Consider the following 25,421-nt stretch of genomic DNA (forward strand, 5'->3'; position numbering starts at 1 on the left):
TCTGTCCATCTCTATTAAGTTCCTGCTCCCTAAATTTCTCTGTGCAAAAGCTTACTTCACTATCAACCAGATACTCCAGGACAACTTCCTCAACTTATTGGATAGGAAGGTAAATTGTTTTCTTTCTACAGCAGTAATTCCCAAGGTTCACAAATGTAGACCTTTCCCCAACAATTCTATAATGATGAGTGCTGGAACAACACCATCAACCAGATTCACACCAGTGTCACTCTTCTTCTCAGAAGAAGAAACAGCATAATCTAGAGGTATAGTGTATTTTTTTTTTTAATTTATGAATACACTAGGAAAAACCCCACACTACTTATCTCTAGCACCTTAGAGCACCCTGAGTTTCCCAATGTAGTAACAAACAAGATGCCTACATAGAATGTCATGGCATATTCAGAAATGTGTAGCATCAAAGTGATTCTTCCCTTCTCAAAGTGAGTGAGGGCACTTAGAAAAATCCACCTAAAATGTCCTTCCTTAGTCTCACAGGCTCTAAGGAACATATTTATCCATTATACCATTTTCTTCCAACAATCTTTTAGGGAACAATTGATAAAGGCCACATGAGGACACAGCATTTTCTGCAGTCTACACTGGAAGTCATCTCTGGTGGAAGCAGAGATGGAGAATGGTTATTAGAAGATGGTGTCACTGTTTCCTCAGATGTTGTCCCTACATGGCTGCTGCTCATTTACAACAACATTGGAAAGTATCATGCTTTGGAGGCATGGTTTCTATGAAGAATATCAGATCATGATAAACTCAGGAGTTTGAGACTACAAATACAGCCCTTGTTATACATGAGTATTGACAAATATGACCTTCCACCACTGTCACAGAAACAGAACAAACACCTCATTATCTTTATTAGAAGACTGACAGCCCCACTGCCAGTGATTTTAATCAGACTTGGCAAAAGTCATTTTAATACTTGGAGCAGAAGGAAGGTAGAGAGCCAAAATCTCAGTCACAAGAACATTACCTTTCAGACACGGATAATCTTATTTCTACAAAATAAAGCTATCAGCTCTCAAATTAAGCTAGTTCAGGCAGCAATATAATAACCATTAAATTTGCAAATCAGAACTCCTAATAGTTTCAGCATATGTTTGATTGAAAAAGTAAGCAAAGCACAGACCACAAAGATAAAGAAACCAGCAGTAGGTATAAAACAGAAGTTCCTAACAGGAAACATTTATTCTTTTAAGTGTGTGCAGAGATTTAAAATTAGTTAAAAAAAAAAAAAAAAAAAAGGCAGGTCAGGCTCTGAAACTTAGAAAAAGTTCACAGTATGGGCCTTCTACTACACTACTACATCCCAAGTTTCTTCTCTAAGACCTAGCTTGCAGCAGCAAGTTAGTGTTGCCAAAATATGAGATTTCTGCATTAACAATTTGTGATGTGAAAGTACTGAGAATTTCAGTCTCTTATCTCTCTTTTAATTGCTGACTGGAATGGACTCTGTCAGAGAAGAAATGAAAGGAAGAGTTTTACATTTTTCATATTTGCCTCAGGCTACCAGCAGAAAAATTCAGAACTTTTTCTAAGGTATGTCAGTGCCAATGATGTGTCACATGTCATTACTTTATAATTAGGCTGATAGACAAAAAGAATAATGCAGCTGACATTCTATTAAAATAAAAATTATTCCCCGAGGCATAAAAAACACTGACACAAGCATCTTAAAAGGCAGAGTAAAAATTACATAGGGAACTATTTATCTGTGCTGCTGTCTTTTCCAGATTCAAATAAGTAATTCTTAGTTATGTGTGCACTGAATATTGAATTATACTATGCTGATTTTTTTAAAGAATTCTTTTTTGAAAGCTAAATGTAATGAAACCCTTGCTCAGTTCGGAATAAAAGCTACTATGAGAATATTTACTCTCTATATTAATTGAGATTACAGTTTGATTATCAACTGTACAATTCCACAAATAAGTAAAAAACAAATACATTTTAAAAAATAAAAAAACAGTCTTTTTTGTGAAGAGTTTGAAACAAACCTTAAAAACCAGATTTGAAAACACTAGGACTTAATTCTGCATAGAATTTTTTATAAAATGCTTCTGACAATCAGGATTTAGACAATACAGAGCTATAACTCCATGTAGTTCAGAATATACTTAGTTCAGGTTGTGTCTGGAAGTTAGACAGACTTGCAGAATTACCAGATCGTGATTTATAGCCAAAATAACAGCCTTCACAGCACAGCCAAATTTTAACTAGCCGTTAACATACGTAAGAGATGCCCCATCTATTCTTTGCAGGTATAGATATCATAAAATGCGTGCTTTTCCATCTGTTGAAGTATAAACTACTGGAAGAAAACATTTTCACCTTTATGCATTTTAGGAACATTACTCAAAATAGAAGACTGGAAATTTAGTTCGGACTAAACCCAGCCAGTAGCATGTTTATTTTTATTTTTTTTAAAAAAACTGTTAATGCTTTCCCAGTTGGCCAAAAAAGAGTCTTTCACAAAGCTGACAGATCTAGTTCTTTGTTCATACAGTCCTTTCATTCCCAACACAATGCCAGACAGAGAGAGAAGTACTGTGTTTTCAAATGTATTACAAGGAATCCTGTGATTTAGTTGTTCCTATTAAAGAATTATACTCAGAGATTATATACTCTAAAGTGAAAAGATTTCCACTTGACTATCCTCCTCCTATGTTCCAGACCCAGAATTTAGAATATCTACTTACACCAATATCCTATTTCAAGAAAAGGCAGGTGACTTCTTGAAAAGTTATCTATTACTTTGTTGTCTGTTCCTTGAGTACTGCCAAAGGAAGGGCTACTTCCTTTTCTCTCTGTACTCTAACACTGTGTGCATAATCTGAAATTATCTTTAATTCACTGCACTACAAAAATAAGTAGGCAAAAAAACCAAAATAGGGCAGATAATGCTGTAGAAGGTCAGTATTCTTCAAAGCTTAATACTCGGAACACCACTTGTTTAATGACAAAAAGGAAAGGACAAGCGTTGCACTGAAGGACACAAATTCATACCATCCCTTTACAGATGTACTGCAGAGAACAGAAGAGGTATTTGATGTCTTGATTTGCTGAGCATACACCTGAAGTGGTATGTCCTATTCCCACTCCTCATTTTCAAATCTCCCATGCATCACCAGGACTCTCATCACTTGCATCAGCTGTTCCATTCAATCTGGATGCTTCCCAGAGGCAACAAATTTTCGCATGAGATCATACTAAATACCATAGGTCACAAATTTAACCAAACTCACCAAAAGAGGAGAGAAACAATTTCTCTGTGTTGTCCCTCTGTGTACTAAATAAGCTGAGAAAAGACCTTTTGGCCAGCATTGAAGTAAATGGCAAATGCAGAAAAAGTCTGTTTAGAAAAATCAAAAACCTACAACAAACAATAAGATCTGGTACATTGCTTTTCATACATGCAGCATATTTTCATGTGTGCAATTGTCTTTTGAAACACACTTGTGGTGTTAATTGCAAGGTAATCCTGTATTTTTCTAGATTTGCATTCATAGAGGGATAACCACAGTTAGGTTCATAAATTCATTCACTTATGTAAAAGGAGCCTAATGGCACAAAATTGCAGATATAACGAACTGAAATCAGCAACATATCTGAAAACAGGAAGAGAAAAAAGCATGCATGAGACTTCAATTTGAGACTATTTTTTAATTTCTGGGAAAAGAACACTTACCACAGTTACTGTTTATGCTTCAGTTCACCTCAAAGACTAAACTGAGTATATATCTGATGCTTTCTATTACAGTTAACTTGTAAGGGGGAAAGTCAATGCCTCTAACAAAGTAAAGTATTGATTTTTTCCACCTGATAAAAACAACCACAAACAAGTTAAGAAGCACTGTGTTCTAAGAATAAACAATCAGTTGCAATAATTACTTATTTCAGTTTTGCAACAGCAAAATTATTTTTTCTCTATTATTATTAGAATTTATGTTGTTATTCTTTTATCATAAATGCAATTAAGGCTTTAAAAAAATGTATAAAGGCATCTCAAAATCTCCAAGCATTTACTCTCAAATTCAAGTATAACCACTAAATAAGCCTCACTGTTAAAGTTCAATACCTGGAGATTTGTGTATTGATGGTAGGATAACTACACTAGAAGTCTGCCCAGAGAAAAACGCTATAGTGTATGTTTTTGGAGGGTTTTTGACTTGTAGCAATTACAATAAGTGAGATCTTTACTCAGTTTTCTCCCCATATGAAATAATTTAATCGTTTCAACTTCTCTGCACAAGACAGAAATACTATATCGTACAGTTGATATTTAGCTTTAATACATATGAATTCATTTTAAAAATAAACTTTAAAAGTGAACACTTGACCTCAAAATATGATCCAGGCTCCGCACGTCACCACCATCACATATCATACGTATCAATGCAGAAAGTGACTGAAATACATCAAGTATCTCAAATTGAAAAGCAGCTGCTTCTGAACAAGATGCAAAATTGACGAGTGCAGATTTTACAACAAATACAAACAACAGATACAGTCATTTCTCTATTCAAGAAATAAAAAAGAGGCAGCAAAAATAACAGCTTCACTTGCTAAGCAAAAGAGTCCAGGACTTCACCTTTCTCAGCTTCTGAAAAATACAAAGGCTTACCTTTCTGTACACCAGCATGTTTGGGGATTCGTCAGCCACCCCATTGCTGCTTTGCCCATAATTGTTTCCTTGTGCCATGTCCCACAAATTTGATCTGCTTTTGGATGTTGCACTGTAAAAGGTAAGAGTGGTTTCAATAGGGCATCGCCTCAGGTCTCCTTGCTTCCCTGATGATTAATGAACCTGACTTGCTACCAACATGTTATCAAAATCAGTCTGTCCTCTTACTCCAACAGATATTTACATTGGAGCAAAGCTGTTAATTTGCCATTTACTGTCATTACTCTCTTTTGCCGGTAAATAATGGATGTGACGTGTTGATCTAATTTAAGCGTTAATGAATTGTCACTCGGAACAGCTCCCTGACACACCGCTAACCACCACACCACACAGACGCCTCCTCATAACACGCTTCTTCCTCCCCTGCACGGGCTTCACCAAGGGACGCTCTGCACCTTCCAGGCCAGTTTTGGGAGGACTGAGTCGGCCCATGACGTGTATTCAGCAGTGCCCTCCACTCACAGCTCGGGTCGTAGCAACTTTCACAACATACAAGCGCACAAAAAAGCAAAACACGCTTTGAACCTTCCTGTAATTCACCAGAACACCTGTGCTCGTACAGATGCCGGGGCAGGAGAGCAGGTGACGAGGGAAAATGAAGAAACAAGCCAGAACACTGTTCCGGTTGCTTTCACCTACTTTCATCGCACTTTACCGTCAAACACCGGCTCCCTGCCAGCCCCGTCTCCTCCCCGCCCTCCCCCGGGTCACACGGGAGCTGCACTAGCAAGAGCGCGGATCATGCCGTAGCTCCGGCTTTGCACGCAGGTGTAAGAATGTGCTCCATCTACAGACCACACCGGTGGATGCGGAGAGCCCGGAGAGCCGCCGAGCCCTACTCCGAGCACTAACCTCCCGAGCCCGCCCCAGCCCCCGAGACCCCTCGCGTTCGGTCTCTGCTGCCCCCGCACCGCCCGCCGGGGGTACGCGGCTCGGGGCGGCCAAAGGCCGGGGGGACCGGCTCTCCCGCGGGCAGCCCGGCGCGGCGCCCGCAGTTCCAGCACCGCGGACAGCGGCGGCGCCGCCCGGGGGCCCGGCGGGAGCGGGGCCTCAGCCCCACGGCGGGAGGCGCGGGGCGGAGGCGCGGGGAGGCGCGGAGTCCGCCCGCTCGGTTACCTCCTGGGCCAAGGTCACTGCGCGCTGGCCGCGGCTCCTCGCCTGCTCCTGCTGCTCCTGGCGCGCCCCGGGCGGTGGGTGTCAGCCGGCAGCGGGCGGAGGGACGCGGCGATCGCTCATCACACACACGCACACACACGCACTGCGGGCGGAGGCGCCGCTGCCGCCGCCGAAGCTGCGGCTCTCCCGTGCTCTGCCGGAGCGGCGGCGGCTCTGCTCCCTCCCCGCAATGGAGCGGCCGTCACGTGGGGAACGGGCACGTCAAAGGTGCTGCCGCTGCTCCGCCACACAGCAGCAGCCTTCCTCCTCCTTCCTTCTCCTCCTCTTTCTCGGCGCTCTCGGCTCCCTCACCAAAACAGCGTCCAAGAAACTGCAGCAGATCTGGCAGCAGCCTCTGTAAATGAGATTAGGCATCACTGGAGGGCTGGGCAGGAAGAGAATGTGGGCTAATGGGATAGGGAAGGAAAGGAGGAGTTGTTGGGGAAACTGTGTCGCCTCCTTCATCTTTCTTTACCGACAGCAAACAGGGAATCTGCCTCTGTCTTACGCTGGACGCCTCATATATTTTCTTCAGTGAAAACTAAGGAGAGCCTGTGCTCTGTTGGCACTGCAGACTTCCCTGAGCAGTGGAACAGAGAGAGCAGAGAGTGAGTCTGTTTCAGGCAGATGGGAAGAAACTCTGAGGGCAACTCAAGACACCCTTGGGACTGTTTTGCTATGTCCTAGGCAATTGCTTAATTTGTGAAGGCCTCACATTGGCTACAATAAAGGAAAAAGATCAGGTCTGTAAGTCTTACTTCCCCATCACACACAGACAAGAATACTTTTGCAATACTGCTTTTGCAAGGGGGTTGAAATGCCCAGAACTCAACATCCACAAGAGTACAAGATACTGAAGTGGTTAAGTTTGGGTATATTTCCATTTAAAAGTGTCTTTTCCAGGAACAGTAGCTCTTATTACAAGAATGATGTCTCAAAAAAATCCTCTACTGTGCACTGCAGCTTTTGGAGCATGTGCTGGTAAATCATGCAATTCAAGCAGAGAGGTTTCCATGCATACTGGGTCACCTTCACCCTTACTCATTTCTACCCTTCTCACACCTCCGAGAGCCTCAAACCAACAAACTTCCTGCAAGAACTTTGTTATTATCATCTACTGCAACTACTTTTAACTACTCTTCCAAACTTTGCAGATGCCTTGAGATACTTTAGCTCAAATACTTTAGTAGTAAATTAGCTCAGGCAACAATAGGGAGTCACAGTGGACACCACAAAAAGAAGGAAAATGGACAGAACTGATCTGAACTTCTTGGAGAGCTGAGGAAAGGAAGACACAAGTTTGATAATGGTCCCATTATGAACAACAGAGTAAAGAAAGACTATCTCCATCACAAATAGGAATGTTTTTCAGAGACAGAAGTTGTAAAAGGTGAAATGACATGAAAAGAACCATCAACCAACTCTGCTCAGTGAGATACATTGGCAGCAAAGAAAAGGACCCCTGTAGCAGACAAACATTGTATGTCTCAGCTTTGATAGAGGAGAATAATTTAGCATGTCACGAAGAAAAGGAAATGTGAAAACAAATGGTGTAGAAAAGAGAGAATTCTGGAGTTTTGAGGTGGAAAAGAACAAGAGAAAGAATTCAACAGCACAAGCATAAAGTGAAGTATCAATGTTGAAAAGTAGTTGGCAGACGAATTTATTAAACTAAAGATTAAACAGAGAACTAAGACCTGTTTCCCACTAAAATTCACTTGACATACAATAGCATCTTGGTGAGGCTAATAAAGTCAGAATCAAAATATTAATCTTACAACAGATTCTCTGATTCAGCCCAGTCCACTGTTGAGAAATGGGAAACAGAAACAAACATCTCAGTCTATAATTTCCCTAGCTTTCACAGAGACATCCCAGACAAGCAGCACTGCAGTGTTCAGAGTTCAGCAGTTTGACTTTGTAAGTCTGACAGGTGCACTAGAAGACAAGGGAAATGCCTCCCAAGATCTGCTAAGAACAAAGTGATACCCCTGTGGTTGTATAGCATCAAAATAAACTCAAAAAAACCCTTATTTATCAGACTGGTGTTTAAATTTCTTTTGCAAAGTAAAAATGGGAACTGCACCAAATATAGTTCAAATATAATTTTACCTTTAAAGAGGGATAGGAGGAAAATCCTTAAAAATATTGATAAGACACATTCTTTCCACCTGTTCTGCCATCCACTTAACATAGTAATTGTGTTAAAGGGCATAAAAATCAAACATTAGCAAGTTTCCAATGAGATCAAATATTTGTTTTCTTACTCTGCCTCATTTTGTTGCTAATGTAAGGGACAAAAAAAAAAAAAACCACATAAAATGAAACTCTTTTGTACTACAATTCTTGGACCACCTACATGAAGTTACTTAAAAGTTGATTTCAAACTACCTACTTCCTGTAAGGTATTCTGAGAATAGATTTTGGTAGCAGTCATCTTTGGAAAGCTCCCCAACAAAGCTGACTAAGTTAGGCAGCAGCATTTTCCAAGCTTTTATTTTTTGAGAATGTCCTTAAAACTAAGGGCAGAAGCATCCCCAGTTGAGTTAGATTTCAGCTATGCTGCCTCCAATTTTGCCTTTGCTTTAACTTGGTTTTAACCATTCTGATTATATTACAAGTAAAGTAAAATACAAGATCCTTTACTAATAGGCAAGGTTTATGTATTCTCTTCAAAAATAATAAAATTTTAATAATATAAATGCAATTCTAAAGCAGAGCAATTACTTGGGTCCATGGAAGCTAATAGGCATTTCTCCAGTAACATTGAAAGGAACTGTATTACACATAGTTTTTAATCTTATCCTCAAAACCAGAGGAATACCTTTAACATCTCAGTGATGTAGCTCACAACTAGTAGTGAGAAACACTACTACTGTGACATATACTGCTACACTGAAGCACACCAAATTTTTTTCACCAGCATGTCCACTGTATAAATGAAGTAGAACTCTAAACCCTAATGGGATTAAACAGAAGAGAAGACCAGAGACAACCCAACAGAATTCCTTCTTTACCATCACTTTGTGATGAAAGATACCCTTCCATAAATGCAAGTAGAAAAAAAATAATTTATTTTAAAAATATGTAACAGGATAGTCTCATTCTATAGTACTTGGGTGTATTTGTTCAATAGTCTATAAAAGGCTTTAATTCAAAAATTACTTACACATCTTTCCCATATTGAAAGTCATCACTTATCTCATATACAACCAACATTAGCCTCCCCAGAAGGCATAGTCTGCCAGAAGAGGAATGGCCTTTTCAAAATGCAAGGCAAAACTACTCATTAATAAAACAAAGATGATGGGGAAAGGCTGCCAAGGGGCAGCTTTATCTAACAAGGCAATAAAGTACACGATTGAGCAAGGTGGTGACTTTATTTGCTGTGTTTAGCTTTCACTGTCAGTACAACTCAAGTATTCCAATAACATCACATGCACGTGGCATCTTTAAGTAAAAATATTACATCAGGATGTGTACAACAATCTGGATACGATCAGAAATTTTGCTGTCTGTCCTGCTGGCCAATGCTGTAGCATTATGTCACTATGTCACCTATATCCATCAATTTATCTTGTCTTATGCCTAGACTAAATGTTCCTTGGAGTAAAAACATGCTGTGCAAGCTCTTAGCACAGCATGATCTTGTTCTATGACCAAGTTTTTAAAGCTTCAGAGCATTACAAACACCACATTCAAATTTACTTAAGAAAATGTAAACATGCTAACTGGGCTCTAAACATTGACACGAGTTAATACTGTGCTACCTAAAAGTATCAGACCCAGACGTTTTTTCACCAGTTGGTTAAGCACAGAGACAATCTGCCCACTCTAATTGAACTTGTATTTTTGTGACCCTACAGAACCACAAGTGTTTCCCTGCCAGGCTCTGAGCAGGTACCCAGTGATTCCAGGACCAGTCTTTGGCCTTTTTGATGAGATCTGAACACCTGCTCCTCCAGGAGGGAATTGCAATCAATCTGGTTAATGTAGGTCTTCAAATGTCATTGCAATGATTACAGGTTACAGTATATGCTTTCTAGAACTGAACCAGGACTTACTTTGAAACTTCACCACTTTCTCCATGGCATTTTTTTATGCTCTAGGAATTTGGTTTGTCACCTACCTTACAACACTTTTGAATCATTAATTGCCTTTTTCAATTTATGATGCTGACAATCAAAGCTACTGGTATTCCACCAGTTAGGGAAGGAGTTAGGAAAACAACAAAAAGATTTTTAGAACATAAAAGGAGGTAACTAAAAAGAAATCTGGATTTAACAAAAATAATTCTGCTCTGATAGGAAAAAAAATTAGTTGTTGACAGACGTCATTTCATAGGAATGCAAAATTATTATAAATAAGGAAAGCCCATATTTCATAATCTTTTTTTAAAGTATGAGATAGATACACACCCACAGAGAACACAGCACAATTCGCATATATTTCAAACCTTAATGCAACAAATTTTATCCATTACTGTTATTGTAACAGAAAATTAACAGCTACATAGAATTTGATATCAATATAGAGGCCCACCAAAGCTATCCACGGAAATTCAACAGCTTTTCCAGACGAAGCAGAACAACCTCAAGCAGACCCACTGCAATCCTGACAATTTATCCAGTTCTAACTTTACCCAGCAGAGGGCAGGCTTTCTCAGGCAAAGAGAGGCTACGACAGCTGGCTGACACACTACTAGGAATTTTTTTCCCCACCTAAAAGACTTACCACAACTGCCTATACACCATCATTTCATCAAAAAGTAAGAGTGTTTACAGAAATTAAACATCACACCACGTCCCTTTAAAACTGCCTGGAAGACCTGTGATTAATAAGCCCTGATCTTACAATAAGTTACAAGCTGGAGAAATCAATCAAGCATGGGAGGGATAGAACAAATCTGTAGGGGGAAAAAGAATTTAAATGGAGGTTTGAGTCAAATTTGGATCTCATCATACTAACAGCCTTGACTCAAGCACCGTTCTGAATCCTGTTCTCCCAACTTCCAAAACAACTCTTGGGGACATTTTCCATTTTGCGTAAAAAAGAATATTATTGACACAGAACAAACCCTGTGTTCACAAAATGGGACATTTTGTCTCTGCTTCAGATAAAATAATTAAAATAAGGGTGTGTTGCTTTCAGCATCTCTTATTACTTGGTATTTACAACACTCTCCCCAGAGGCAAAGATGAGCAGTTTATAGTTTAATATCTGCATCTTCAGATGCCACATACTTCACACATAGGAGTGCCACTGAGCAACTTCATACAAAGTAAAGAAAGAAAACACAGTGATTGTGGTTTTTTAAAATTTAGCTACAACACTTTTAGCCCAAGCTATTAGCTTAATTCAATCTGACAGCAGTCTCAGGTTATAAAAAAAATACCCATAATATTTTTTTTTGGTGACTAAACCAACAAGAAACTCCAACAAACCAAGGAAAAGGCTATTCTTCTTCATTCCTCAAGAAAATCTCTCAGGCAGTCTTGATTCATAGGACAACACTTGCTCAGATCAAAATAGAATAAGCCACTTATTGAGGATTAGTTAGGAAGACATTGATTTAGAATCCTTTGGCATAAAAGGACCAGAGAAAGGAGGACTCAAAAGCCCTATAAAGGGAGGGAGGAAATAGCATCATGTATGAGAATGCCATGGTTACACAGACCAGAACAGAATAATTGTCAAAAGACATCCTAACAGAATTAGCAAGAAACACTGAGAACTAGCTGGAAGAATAATTTGTGTGGCTAAGAACTGAGCTGATAAACAAGAATATTGCAGCAGAAGAAAACAATGAGAAAACAAACAAAATCCAGAAACCTTCATGGTGGTCACAGTTAGCAGGAGGTGGTTCTTGCAAGCTGTTGAAATGGGTTTCGGGGAAGATATCTTGAAAGTGTTTATTAGGAGAGATGAGGGAGCAATAGAGAAATTTCAAAAAGCTGTCCCTTATTGTATCTGATCTCATCCTCTATACACAGAGATAGAATTTCTAGAAACTCCTGTTAAATAGGTAAATGCCAAAAATACAGGATACTGGCTGACTTCTGCAGTTTTTGTCAGTTCTCACAGGTGTGTTCTCTTACTAAGAAAGCTTTTCTACAACATACCTTTTAGACTGCAGGATAAGCTTACACATACCACAAAAAAAAAAAAAATTGTGGTAGCTATTAAGTCAGGAAATAGCTTCAAATGTTAGCAGAAGACCATCATAGGTAGCCTGCAAGTGCTAAACTTGCCTATGCAAGCTACTTCTGAAATTGCCCACTTTGCTCATTCCCTCCAGCAATCACAGTTGATGTGACTTAATCTCATTAATTCACTGAGCTGAATGCACTGGAGAAAAAGAGAGCTCAGCAGTTTAACAGGCTTCGTTCATCATTTTTCTTTCCTTCCCCCACCTTTCATTTTGAAGCTCCCTCTATCATTCATGAATTCCCTGCCTCATATCCACAGACAATCGAATAAAACAGCTTTTTTGTCCCCAAAGGTTGCTTTGTTTTTCTAAAGGTTTAAATCAGCCAGAATCAATTTGCTGATTGTGCATCACAAACTGAACCAATCTACATCCATTTATATCCAAGTACACACAATAAATATAGTCATTCTCTCGCAGGAAATGAATGGAGTTTTCATTCTTTAAAACTCTACATAGCATTCAGGCTAAAAGGAGAGCTTTATTCTTTAAATCATATTCTCCAGCAACTCAAAGGACTAAAAACTACAAAGTGGAAATAAGCAGGTATCTATGATGGCTAAATAGTCCAATCTACCAAAAAAAAAAAAAAAAAAAAAAAAAAAAAAAAAAAAAAAAAAAGTAAATTCAAGTCCCCCCCCAGAATACACCCCTTACCACAAAGATTGTTTTACTTCAGCCTACAAGATTATGAGCAAACACTCAACTTCTATACAATTCCTCCAATATTAAAGTAAACTTCCTTAAATTCCAAAATATAGATTGCACAGTTCAAAACAGTTAGCTAAGAAAACAAATTATATTTCTTTTTAGAAAAGCATCAAACCCTTGGCTGTATTATCTAAAACCACAACAAGCTATTTTTGAAAAACAGTGTATCTAAATTTAGATATAGATACAGTTTAGCAGTTCAGAGTAGTCAGTCAGAATAGTTTACAGCCAAGAAAAGTCTCACAAAAACCCTGTATCATAATACTGGCCTCAGCTTTCACTATTTGAGAGTCACTGAGTAAAAATTGCATCTTTAGTAAACTTTAATATAATATCAAGCCACTCTGCAAGCAAGGAAAATGAAGTAGCCTTGACCTCATAGCCTGAAATACCCAGGCAGTGAGGAAAAACAAGAAAGAAATTAAAAGATGCAAGACATGTGGGAAAAGAAATCTTATTTTGTGTACTCTTTTTCCAAAATGTCTGAATTTTGGTACTGTGCACAGTATCACTCTCTACTTAAATAACTGCTTAACACAAGGATACATGCATTTGGCTTTGTCACTAGGTTTTACTTCAAGTACAAGAAGCAGACACTGAAGCCTGATGAGGTATGTGACAGATAAAATGCTTAGCATGAAAGAATTACTTTCCCCCTATCCAGAAATGGTTTAAACTTTATTTTCTGCAGGAGAACAGAGACGGACGGGAGCAGGAAAATAATCTGGTACTAAAGAAAGCAGAGCTTCGCTGTGTTAGATTGGGAACTAAAATTTTACGCAAGGCTATCAGTTGTCCAGCATGTGATATTTTCAGTATAAGGACTTGTTTCGTATGGGAGGAAAGAAAGATATTTAGCCATGGACAGATTTAGCCTGTGGATAAAAGGAGAGAGATAGGAGAAAATGAATAAAGAGGCCATAATGGTGAAGGCAGGAAGGTAGCGTGAATACATCCAGACAGAAAAATGATCCACAGTGGGGAAGGACGGTACTACTTATTTAATAAGGAAGCAGAGTGAAATCAGATTTCACTATCTCAATGACTGTATGCCAAACGAAACTTATGCAGCTTCCAGTGGTAAAGTAAGAGAATGAACTAAGATGAAAGAGAGGAAGAAAGGAAGACAATTCAGAAAGCAAGCATTGATCCCACTTTCTCAGCAAATTGGTTAGATTTTCAGGATAAAATTAATGAAATAAAAACTAAAACTAAATCCAAGAATACCGTAAAAAATTGAATGCTATAGAAAAGAAGAATGAACCTGACTATTCACCTCAACAAAGAAAAGAGAATGAAGGTAAGACTCAGGGAGATTGGACAAAAAAGAAAACAAAGAGCAACATCGGTACAGAGCAGAAAGAGTCCGCCGTTACGGACAAGGACCACCAGTCTTTACATTTAATTGGCAACATCTATTTCCTGACTACAAATAATGAGGGAACAAGTTCTGAGCAACTTTCAGATGGAGAGAGCATGGGTTTGTATCCAGGAATAAGTTTAGCTAGCTAGGAACAAAACTGGTTGCAAAATATGAAAACCTAATTTATTAGTCTAAGCCACAAGAGATTTCAGGGAGTTCCCTAAAGGCAGAAAAAGCCTAGGGTGGCTAAAATCATAAGTAAATGGCTTTTATGTCTCAGAGGGAACTGAAATTTACAGTCACAAACTGAAGGCACTGTTCATAGTTCTTTCACCCGCCCTCTCTTATACAGCATCTTGTCACCGGATAGTGCTACAGGATGGTAATGTAGAGGTTCTACCCTGTGCATTTGACCTCATGATACTATTTGTTCTACATTCACCAGTCTGGATACGTAGTATATGTAATAGATGTCATTTTATGTCATTATAATGCACTTATGGCTAGCATAAGTTCATCACAGAAAATGGTTTCATATTTGATAGTGGAAGAATAAACAAAAGTGAAATCTGGCTTCAGCTCAGTTCATCTCTAAATGAGCTAAAAGCTCACCAAGCAAAAAAGCAGCAATCAAGGTACTTCCTCTGGCAGACATTTAGGGGGGCCAATGATTAGGTCCACAGAGTCAGCCACAGCTCTTCCCAGTTGATTTGATGTTACCTTTCTGAGTTGTTTGGAGATTATTTCTATGGCCATATTACCATTTCAGTTCTCATCATCAGAAATATTTTTCATTCTCCTAAAACACTGAAATTTGCAAACATGTTAAGAGGAAGGACCTTGAAATATGGAACTAACACTACAATTTGGACTGATAATCCCTTGCAAAGCAACAATCACTTTCAACAATCACTTCCACAGCAAGCTTCGTCAGACATGAAACTCGCATCTAGGTAGCAAACGGCAGATATAGAAATGTAAGTATACACACACCAACCTAACCACGTTTTTAGCCAACTAAATATCATTTTGGTTTGGAGAAGCATCTTCCAGTATATTGTTACTAATGTTCTAAATATTGTAAGAGTGCTTTTCCAGTCACAACACAGCTATTGATTGTCCTTCCCAGCCCCATCCCCCAAGGCTAAACACAATATCCCAACAACTTGTATACAGGCATCTGTGAAGGTCAGTATCTGCTAATTAGAGTAGGAAGAGAATAAAGTCATGAACTCAAACGGATGATGATTAACAGTAACATGAAAATGTTTTAATTCTAAATATCACCAGGTAATAATGGCATCATCACAGGGTACAAGTGCTGCACCCAATTCCATCCTCTTCACTCTGGCCTCTCTCTATTTCACTACCTAGCACTTGGGCAATGCTACCTGGATAACCTCTCCATGCCAGCAACTCAGAGGGAAATGAACAGGACAGAAGTCACACTTCCTCCTCCACAGTGCTGATTCCTGACTCCTGCAGTCTGCAGAAAAGCAAGGAATTGCTACTCCACAGTTAGTAGGGCAGTCTGTGAATACAGAGACGATAGTGCTTTGAGGCAATGACTGCATGTCTAAGCAGCCAAACTTACACTGCAGTTTTCATTCTGGGATAAAAACTTACTCGAAAAGTAAGTTCTACAACTCCAGAGAAATGAGATGCTTTATTCAGCTTTTGCGACAGACTGTAACAGAGGCATCCCCACCTCACAGGCCCCTCCTTCCTTCTCAAACCACTATTGTCATCCTTCCTAGAAGTGAAAATGCTGTCACAGTTTTTACTTCATAGCTTCATCCATAAGCACAAGGAGGTGAAGAGTTTTGCTGTTTCAATATACTAATTTTTCTGCAGTGTTCCAAGATCCTTCTTTTCACAGCTCTCTTGCCAAAAAAGATTATTGTCCTCACAGTGGAAGCCAAACCTGTTTAAAGCAGCCTAGCAGAAGTCATCTCTAGGGGGAAAAAAAAAAAAAACAAGCACCATAATTAAGAGGCAAGAAATCAGCTTTGACCTTCAAAAGTTGCAATAGGTGATTTAAAAGGAGGTGTCTCTTCCTTTAAAAATAATCACTTAAACAAATGCACTGATGTCTGAGCCAAATAAGGCCCCTAACAACAAAAAAGCCTGTCCACAGGGTAAAGTTCAAGTGGCGTCACTTAACATTGATAAAATATTTTTTAAGATTTTCTTGGAACAGTATCTAAAACATTACAATTAAACATGTGAAGCAGTAAAAAAAGGGAATAAAAAAGGAGTTTACTAGGGCATCAAAAGTGGGACAATGCATGATTGATTTTTTTCAGATCTTTAACTTTTTAAAAATGTGTTTAATTAAAAGAAATGTATTGGCATTACTCACACAGATTAATGTTGCTCAGGTCACCAAATACTTTGTAACAATTTTAACTGCTTCTGAAAATTAAATTATATTACTTGGAAAAAAAATCAAAATCTGCACCATTCACTTTGTAGGCAAAGTTAGTTTGCATTACTTACTCTATCCACCTTTACATACCAATTTATGTAGTTCTTACAATCTATACCAGTGGGATATACTACAAAGGTTTGCGTCCAGGGTCTTGTTGGCTGTCTCTTGATCTAAACAAAACTTCACTTTCTGCAAATTCAGTTATATCCAGGACAAGAACATAAACTGTAGAATCTTCCCAATTTATTTGTCAAAGAGATGGGGAAAAGATTGAAAGTATGATTATCAGAGAAATATCTCCATTGCAGACCATTGGTGGGGTCTAACTCCTAGTTATGCTGCTGGCAGCACAAGTCAGTTATGGGTTGCTGAGAAACTACCTTCTTCCTTTACCGTGTTGTTTCCCTCATTAAGAACACACTGACTTCACAAAGCAAGTGCTAACTGACCCGAAAAGCTCATCTCTCATGTAGGGAACTCAAAGTCCAACTTGCTCACTGGGGCCTGAATTTCACCCTTCAGCTACAGTGCTCTGATTGAGTGACTGGTGCTGAGGCAGCAACCATCCCTTTTTCTTCCTCTCTCCAGTTTTCTCTCAGTCCTGAACTTTTTATTTTTTTAATACTTTCTGTATTAGTATACTGACTTTCCAGGCTACCAAGGCAGGCAGGAGCACTCAGAGGATCAGCACAGGGCTCCAAGCAAGACACACGTTCCCAAAGTGCAGAAAAATCCAGAAGTGTTTCTCAGGACAGCCACACTTTCCCGACTTGAACACCAAGACCCTATAGGCAAGGACAGACTTAGTAATTCCACAGCTTTCAAAATCCCATTTCAGGGCAATTACCTGAGAAACCACAGCTCCCTGAGATACAGTAAGGAAAGAGGCTTTGGTCCCCAGACCCTGTGGAATCCCACCTGAGAAGGCTTCTTTGAAACCTCATTCCAGCAGCATCCTAAGGACCCAGTGAGCTTGTTACTGACACAAAACACACCAGAGATGTTTAATATGAACACAGGAGATAACTATGGGAGAGAAAAGTGCAATTACGCCAGGTCAGAAATGGGAGCAGGTCATTGAAAATGTGTTACTTGGCATACAGCACTAAGTCACTCTGGCACAGGGAGCAAAATAAAACTGAGAAATTCGCAGGTATGAAGCAAGCAGATGAACAACGAGAGACTAAGTTAGGGCCATGAATTTAAAGAAAAGAGACAATCGCACAAAACCTTTCTGGCCCATAGTAAGTCAAGTACAGTTAGATAAGAAACAGAATAAAAGGACAAAAAAGAGGATTTTGTTGTCAAAGATGGAGGTGGGAACACAGTAAGAGAAAGAAAAAAACCCCACATTTTTAGCATGCAGACAAGCATTTCTCCCTGAAGACATTCATCTTCCAAAAAAAAAATAATAGGTGCAGTATTCCTAGGATCATTGCAGTATGTCTTGCTTGCAAGAAAGAGACTAGAAAGAATGGCTTGTAAAAAACCCAAAATACAGAAACCTGTGCAATTTCAAGCAGAAGATGCAATTTTTTGGAAGCAAAAAATTGCATTTGCTTTGTATTTTGAGACATGTAGCATGTAAGGCAAGGACTTTCATACATTCCACAAATTACGCAAACCTGGATTTTCTGTATATTTTTAGGAAAATACTATTTCTACAGGAAAATAATATTAGCTTTTCAAAAACCAGTGTTCAATACAAACCCTACCATAGAATTTGTGAGCACTGCTTCAGTAAAAGGAGAGTGTTAAGTGAAAGGATGCTGGTATTTAAATCTAACAAATACCTTCATCATTTAATTTTGGATTTAAGTAAGACTGAAAGGTAGATCCTGATGCTCTGACTAAATTCAAGTGCAGATAATTAGTCTACTTTGTGGGGAATACTAGAAGGCTAAGAAAGCAGTTATTTTCTGTTACTTCTGAACAATGATCAGTACTTGAATTTCAGTGTTAAGTGAAGGTGATTTTATACATACAGCTGCTTTTCAAGTTGTTTCAGCAACTTCAGGTAAAATTTGCTGAGGTTTCTCGGTTCAAAACCTACAGACAACAGTCCATTCTCTATGTGCAGGTGGTTTAGCTTTTATTTATAAAATAAAATTAAAATTTCAGATTTCTTTTTAAAAGCACAGACATTTTCACTCTTAGAGAACTCAAACTTTAACCACATTTGTTACCTGAAATATTTACATACTGCTACAGACTCAAGTTAACAGCCATCTCCTCCAAGATGCTTCTGTTTCTTCTACTACTTCAATTACTGAAAATAACTCCAATTCTTCTCATAATTGCATCCTTTAAGACCTCACTTCTATCACCAAGTCCTTATTTTACTGGGCCACAGAACTGCATTTCCATGGGAAATGAAAGAGGCTACTCTCCAGTCACTTACTTTTGGGAAGTGTGGCACAAGAGTTTGAATCCATCTGGCTAATCTGTACTCCCTCAGAACAAGGGGGGGTTTCTTTCTTATTACAAATGGTTGATAGTCCATGATATCTATCACAAGGTATTGTCAGAAAAAAAAAAAAAAAAGTAATTGCCTCAAGTGAAAATCACATCAGGAAATTCACTGAATATGGAATCACAGGGCAGTGCTGAAACACAATCCCTAGCCCTACTCAGTTTCCTACTATTAAGAGACAGCCTTAAGGCCCAAACTGATTATTTCTCCCTCACCCACCCATATTCCAGTTAGTGTACAAGAAGAAATACTATTGCATCATGCAGACTGTCAAACAATTCGCTGGTGGAGCTGTAACCAAGGTCTCTTTAAAAAGACTGCACTCTCAAATTTTTCTGAGAGTAATATCATATTTGTGATGGTGCAGTACTAAAGTAAAAAGGCTTAAGATAACAGCATCTTTACTCATCACAGTTGCTGTGAGTATTATACTTTAAATTATTTTCAGACTATCACATTAAAGATGCACTAAAGATGTGTGAGTCCTTCCCACTCTTTCAAAAAAAAGATGGGAGGGGAGGGAGGGAGAAAGGAGCTGAACTAGAACAGTGTGAAAATAACACCTCTAATACTGCAAAAAAAATCACAAAGGCAAGAGCTACACTCTTAAAATAACCTTTTCAGTTTAATACAGATACTCTTTCTCATTTCCAAATTTAAGCAGGTATCCCTCCTACCAATTTTATGACAAACGCTGTCATGTTGAGCAGTCCTCAGCTCTCTGGAAATGTACTTGCTCAACATCTTATAAAAATAGTTCCTGCTTGTTCTTGCTGCAAGAGTTATTTGTTTCAGACTAATTTCTCCCTTCCATTAACCAAGGAGCAGTTCTGTTTTGGATGAATTTTAATGTGTGAGCAAACCTCCTGACTTATACAGGATGATGTAATTGTGCTGACAAGATTCACTTGCCAAGCTAAAATATGCAATGGTAAGGGAACAAATAAGCAAGCATACAAAAGGCTGGTCATATCATCGAGTTTTCTATTAAAGCTGTCTAGCACTTCTCTTAAAGGTGTTGAAATTGCTTAGAAATCTACCAAAACCTGTTGGGCTAAATTTATTCCCACAAAAGGTGTTGGTCCTAGCCGGAATTTTCCTGAAGACTTCAGAAAGATGGTGAAGGCTGCAGTGATAGGGCATTTCCTGTTCTTGCTGTTTTGGACTGTTATCAGCCAAGCTGGAGGTTAGAGATGCTACATTTTCAACCACTACCCATTATGTAGAAGCAAATTGTGTATTTCACATGAAGGTTCCACAAGAAATGGAGAGGAATAGATTTGGATGAAGAGCAAAGAAGAATTTTTCCTCCTGAAAAGTCCACCTCAAAAACTCAAGGAGAAAGCAATGCTGGGTTCTAACAAAAGGACATGAACTGAGAATACGAGGCAGTAGATACTGGAACAGGGAAAGAAGCTAGAAGTGAGAGCTGGTGCGTAGGCAGAGAGACAGATTGTACAGGAATCTGAAGGAGGACAGATACTGCTTTACACTGCTGAGTAATCCTGGAGTCACTTGTCCACAAAGGTACCTTTCTCAGCTGAACAATCAATTTAGGCATATGGACAAATTATGACAAGTCTAAGAACAAGGAAAATCGAGGGGTGAATTTTACATGCTTGGACTTCCTGGGTTAAGAAGCAAACTCATCAACCTGTTGCAGATTCCCACTCCTCTTCCAGGGTATTTTGGTGAAAGATAGTGTCTCACATTTCCCAGCAAGCTCTCAGCTCACAAGCTGAAGAGGACAGGAGATGAAAAAAATGTAGTCTAAGAAAATAAACAGAACTATTTATCTGAAGAAGAAATACTTTCTTCCTCAAAACAAATGGCGAAGTCTAAAGGCTGTCTTCCCTCTTTAAACAGGAAGAGCTGCTTTATTACATCACACATATCACTGAAGTAAAAATTTAAGACCCACAAAAGTCTTAGAGCTACTTATATGGTAAACCAAATTATATCAAACAGACATTGCTGTGAACTAATGATTTACTCATAAGCATTTCTTTATATCTCTTCTATATATATTCAGATTTGGTCACATGGAAAAAAAAATGGATTGGGACTACGAGAGAAAATGCATGGGGTTTTATCTGTGGATTGGCAGTCTGAACTGGAATAGCATTAACTTTACTACTACACAAACTAACACTTATTCTTCCTTAAATACAACCTTTAAATGCAGGCCCTTCAGTCAGCAAAAATTTAAAACAGAATGTAATAGTATACTAACCCTGTGTTAAGATCTATTTTCCCCCCTTTTAAACCTTCATTTTTACTAATTTTAAAGGAGTAAATTTAGCTTATTACATTATCTCATTTTCATACCTAATGTTTACTGTGAGAATATAGAAAAGACACAAAGAAAAAAAGTATTTTTCTTGTCTACCATTCTCTGTAAACCATTTTGGCAGACTCACCTGCTCCAGCTCTCTGTGGATATCCACTTCTTTCCATTAATCTTAGAGGAAAGGTAGAGAGCTAGCATAGGCTAGACATTGAACTTTCAGACTGCAAAGACTCTGTAACATAACCCTAGGTTACTTCCATTCAGTTCTATACTACATAAGTTTCTAACACCTTACTAAAGCAAAAAGCATACTAAAATTCACACAGTTCTTAAATCCTAAGGTCAACTAGTACAATTCTGCACTTTTGACTTGGATTCCACTACAGACCATACACACACACAAAAACTTGATACACTGCATTATCTCGTTCAAAGAAAATAACAAGAGAATTATGGAGGTGAACTGTATTTTGTGACCATGAACCAAAGTCTGGGCTTAGTGTTCCTTCCCTTATACATATTCAAACTTTTAAACACAGGCTGAAAGAATGAAGGCTTAAGTTTACATAGGAACAGACTTTACTAGTTCACAAATTTCAATACTTCATAAAAATCTTTGGTACAAATTAATCCCTAAAAGGTAGCAAGTCAAGCCTGTCATGTCTTAGAGTTAACCCTTTCACATTTCCTTCTCAATTGCTACTAATCTTTAATTCAGTACACCTCCAAAAAGATTCATCTAGACTGGGGAACAGAAGCTGGAAACATTCTTCAGTGACATTCAAATCAAACTGACTGTCGCATGGAACAGTTAATGCCAAGCGAAACTCTCTTCATGAGAACTTGGGGAAAAAAAAGCAAGACTTCTAATTTTACTGTTTTTTTTTCATCTTCTCTCCAGTCATTTTCTTTGAAACAATTTAAACTAGCAACTGTCTGCCAAGTTTAACTGGATTACCTTCAATTTTATCTTCCTCTACACTAAGCAAAATGCAATACAGAAAAAATGAGTAATTCTTGTCATAATTGTTCATTGGATTGCCAGACAAATACAGCAGCAACATCACCACGTATGCTGATATGTAATAAAAGATAAATTGTGATGTACCTGGAGTAGATTAAAAAAAATAATAATCAATGCAATTAGAACTCATGGGGAAGACTGATAATCTAGATCCTTGAACTGTTGCAACCATGTGTTTCCTAGACTTTAATCTTTTCCTCTCCTTCCCTCACATAGAACAATATAATTCCTTTTAGGAAACAAAAAACTCTTCAGAGCACCATTATTAGCTGTATTTTCATCATACAATAGGAGCATGATCCACTGTGTAAGTAAATATTATTTCAAAGTAAACACCTCACACAAATGTACTGACTGTGTATTTCTGCTTTATGATTTGTTCCAAGCATGCAGGCCCATTTGCTGCCACCTCTACAAGGATTATGCTGCAATTAAAGCCAGACATCACTTGCCACCCCTAACCTGCCAGTAAACTTCTTCAAATCAAAAAAATCAAATGTGGACAAGAATGGTACAGGGAGCAAATCTATCACATTAATATCTCATATTTGGCTTGATTTTTATTTATTTATTTCAAGAAACAGAAAATGTTTCTGTTCTGAACTTTATTTCCCATTTTATAGGAAATGGCTTATTCTATCACCTTCTCCACTGCTTTTTAGTAATCCCAAAAGCAGCATCCTGAAGATCAAGTGAAAACACACATATTGATCTGTTCCTGAGGATATTACAGATGCTACTGGAAGCATATTCCCATTTCCATACATAATGTGAGGGTTTTTCTTCAATAACCTGACAAATCCATATGGCGTCTGATCCTCTTGGTACCACTGTAACTAGCAAGAAACATACACCTGGAAAATACTTGACTTCACCAGCACCATCACCTGCAAGAAGCTTTTCTTAGTAGTTATATTTCTTATTCACCTCTCCCATCAGAATAGTGGTATCTCCAGCATGGGCAGATATCCCAGGCCTACAAAAGGCAGGAAGGAAATGAACCTGTACCACTACAGTCAGACCTGACCTTAAGTGTCTTTTCCAACCTAACTGGCTCTGTGATTACACCATCCCTTCCATGTCAACTGTGAGTGTTCTAAGCAGAGTAGAAGAGTGCTGAAAGCATTCTAGGTCCCTGTTTACCCACTGGTTTCACAACTCCCAGACTGATGGCAGTACCTAAAGTTCAAGTATTTCCACAAAAGTCAAAGTTTTGGTGACAGGGTTTTGTTCAACCCACAGAAAATGTGGCAAAGATTACAACACAAGTAGGTTTTTTCCTGGTTTGAAGAATATCCAAGAAAACTTGCCCTGTTTTCTCCCCTCTCCAAATAGAGTGGCTGAAAATTTCAAGACTCTAAAGACCCATAAAATAACTGCCAAATTACTCTGGTAATAAAAATCTTTTATAACATTTCTTTCATTTGTTACAGAGTGTTCATTTGTAAGTTGTTAGGGTTGGAGAAACAGTACAGAGAGCGTGTTAATATTTGCCTAAAAATTAAAACAAACTACCTAAATTAGAATTTATTAAAACTTTCCCCATTTTATTTGAAAACTTTCTAAGTTTTCTTTTTAAATCCATTCAAACAAAAACATGGGATGCCCCCGTGATTACCATGGTCACATGAAAAGCCACAACTATGACAAGTCTGTGAGGTGCAAGGAAAAACAGATGCAACATTACACACTTGGACTTAGATAAATCCCGATTACAACCTTTTTAAGTTCTTGAGAATTCTCCAAGGAATCAGGTAGATATGTTCATTTATTTCAAATAGAAAATATGCACCAAGTTTTGCACTAGGACATCAAAGGATATGGGGAACTCAAATCTCAATATGGTATCTTCTCTTGCTTGAGATACTCTCACTTCATGGAAGTCTGAACTCTGAAATTCAGAGGAAAATCCAAAGGGACACTGAATAAATGAATCTTTCTGGTGTTGATGATGCTAAGGGAAGAGCATAGCAATACTCCCTTGGGCAACTTTTGCTCAATTTTTTCCTATGCAATTCTATAAATAGCTTGACTCTCAGAAAGGAAAATTATCTTTATACACCAATTCAATCAAAAAAAAAAAACCAGAACAAAAAATATTATTTCTCTAGTCATTTTATACAAAGAACTGTTCCATCTTTTAAAAATTCCAATAATTTTAACAGGAATTAAAACTGACAGAGCAGTCCTCCTGAAAAAGCCCACAGGTTCACTGATGCAGAAATTTCATTTTTTCAATTGTCTCTGGATTATCCTTGCTAAAAATTACTACAGCAGGATTTTTACTGGAAGTAGAAAATGTATCTTTTCATCTAATTTTCAGGAATAACACAGTAACCCCAGAAAGCACTTGAGTAGTAAGATTCATTGCAAGTAATTTATGCATTCTGTAGAAGCATGACATATAGTTCAACATAATGTTAATTCTTGCATGATTCCAGTCTTGGTTGTTCAAAGAACTCTGACAATTTCTATCATCCTTAAATAGCATGGCTTCTTGGTAAGTATCAAGTTCTGACTAATCTGTTTTTTTTACAGAAACAACTACCTTAGAGTTTGTACCAATACACAGTAATCAAAATAAGGAAAAACTACAGTTACTTTTCACTGCATCGATATTCAACCCAACACCCATCTTATCCAGGGGATATTTTCATACTGTATTTTTTGGCACAATCAACTCTTTGAAAGACTCATCAAATAAATATGAGATATAGCTGTCCCCTTTCTCTCAAAATGCACCCTCTCCTAATCTTCTACTATACACAATTAAAGCAGGATCTACTCTGACACAGGATAGCCACTAGCTGAATCTCTACAAAAACATATGCAAAGTTTATGTCAGCAGACTCAAATTCTGGCAACAACCCGTCAAACTCAGCAATATGGCAGTCAGCAAGGACAAATATTGAAATTCAACAGTACCCAGAATGAAGAAAGACAAGCAATACTGAAATGAGTGACATGTCTGTTGCACTGCAGGTACAGAACACTGTGTATGAATTGTCCCAAGTCTTGACACATGGCTTGCCTGAGTCCTCTTCCTTGGGTTTTCCCTCCTATG

The 25,421-nt window shown here is 38.3% G+C and overlaps 1 protein-coding gene across 8 annotated transcripts in view; it reads right to left on the reverse strand.

Annotated features, from left to right (window-relative positions):
- Positions 1-25,421, reverse strand: part of RGS7 (regulator of G protein signaling 7) — a 257,025-nt gene that overhangs the window by 225,906 nt on the left and 5,698 nt on the right. For 7 of the 8 annotated variants that reach the window (XM_066178861.1, XM_066178857.1, XM_066178854.1 and 4 more), the window contains 2 exons: positions 5,819-6,212; positions 4,643-4,754 (listed from right to left, as the gene is read on the reverse strand). In XM_066178861.1, coding sequence (XP_066034958.1) covers positions 4,643-4,720 — 78 coding nt within the window. In that variant the 5' untranslated portion in view covers positions 4,721-4,754; positions 5,819-6,212. Of the gene's footprint in view, positions 1-4,642; positions 4,755-5,818; positions 6,213-25,421 lie in introns of those variants that run through there. The other variant, XM_066178862.1, reaches the window with a different exon arrangement.

Source organism: Chamaea fasciata, unplaced genomic scaffold (assembly GCF_029207755.1).
Source record: "Chamaea fasciata isolate MVZ Bird 193981 ecotype frontalis unplaced genomic scaffold, bChaFas1.0.hap1 SCAF_3, whole genome shotgun sequence".
In the NCBI taxonomy this organism is placed as follows: Eukaryota; Metazoa; Chordata; class Aves; order Passeriformes; family Sylviidae; genus Chamaea; species Chamaea fasciata.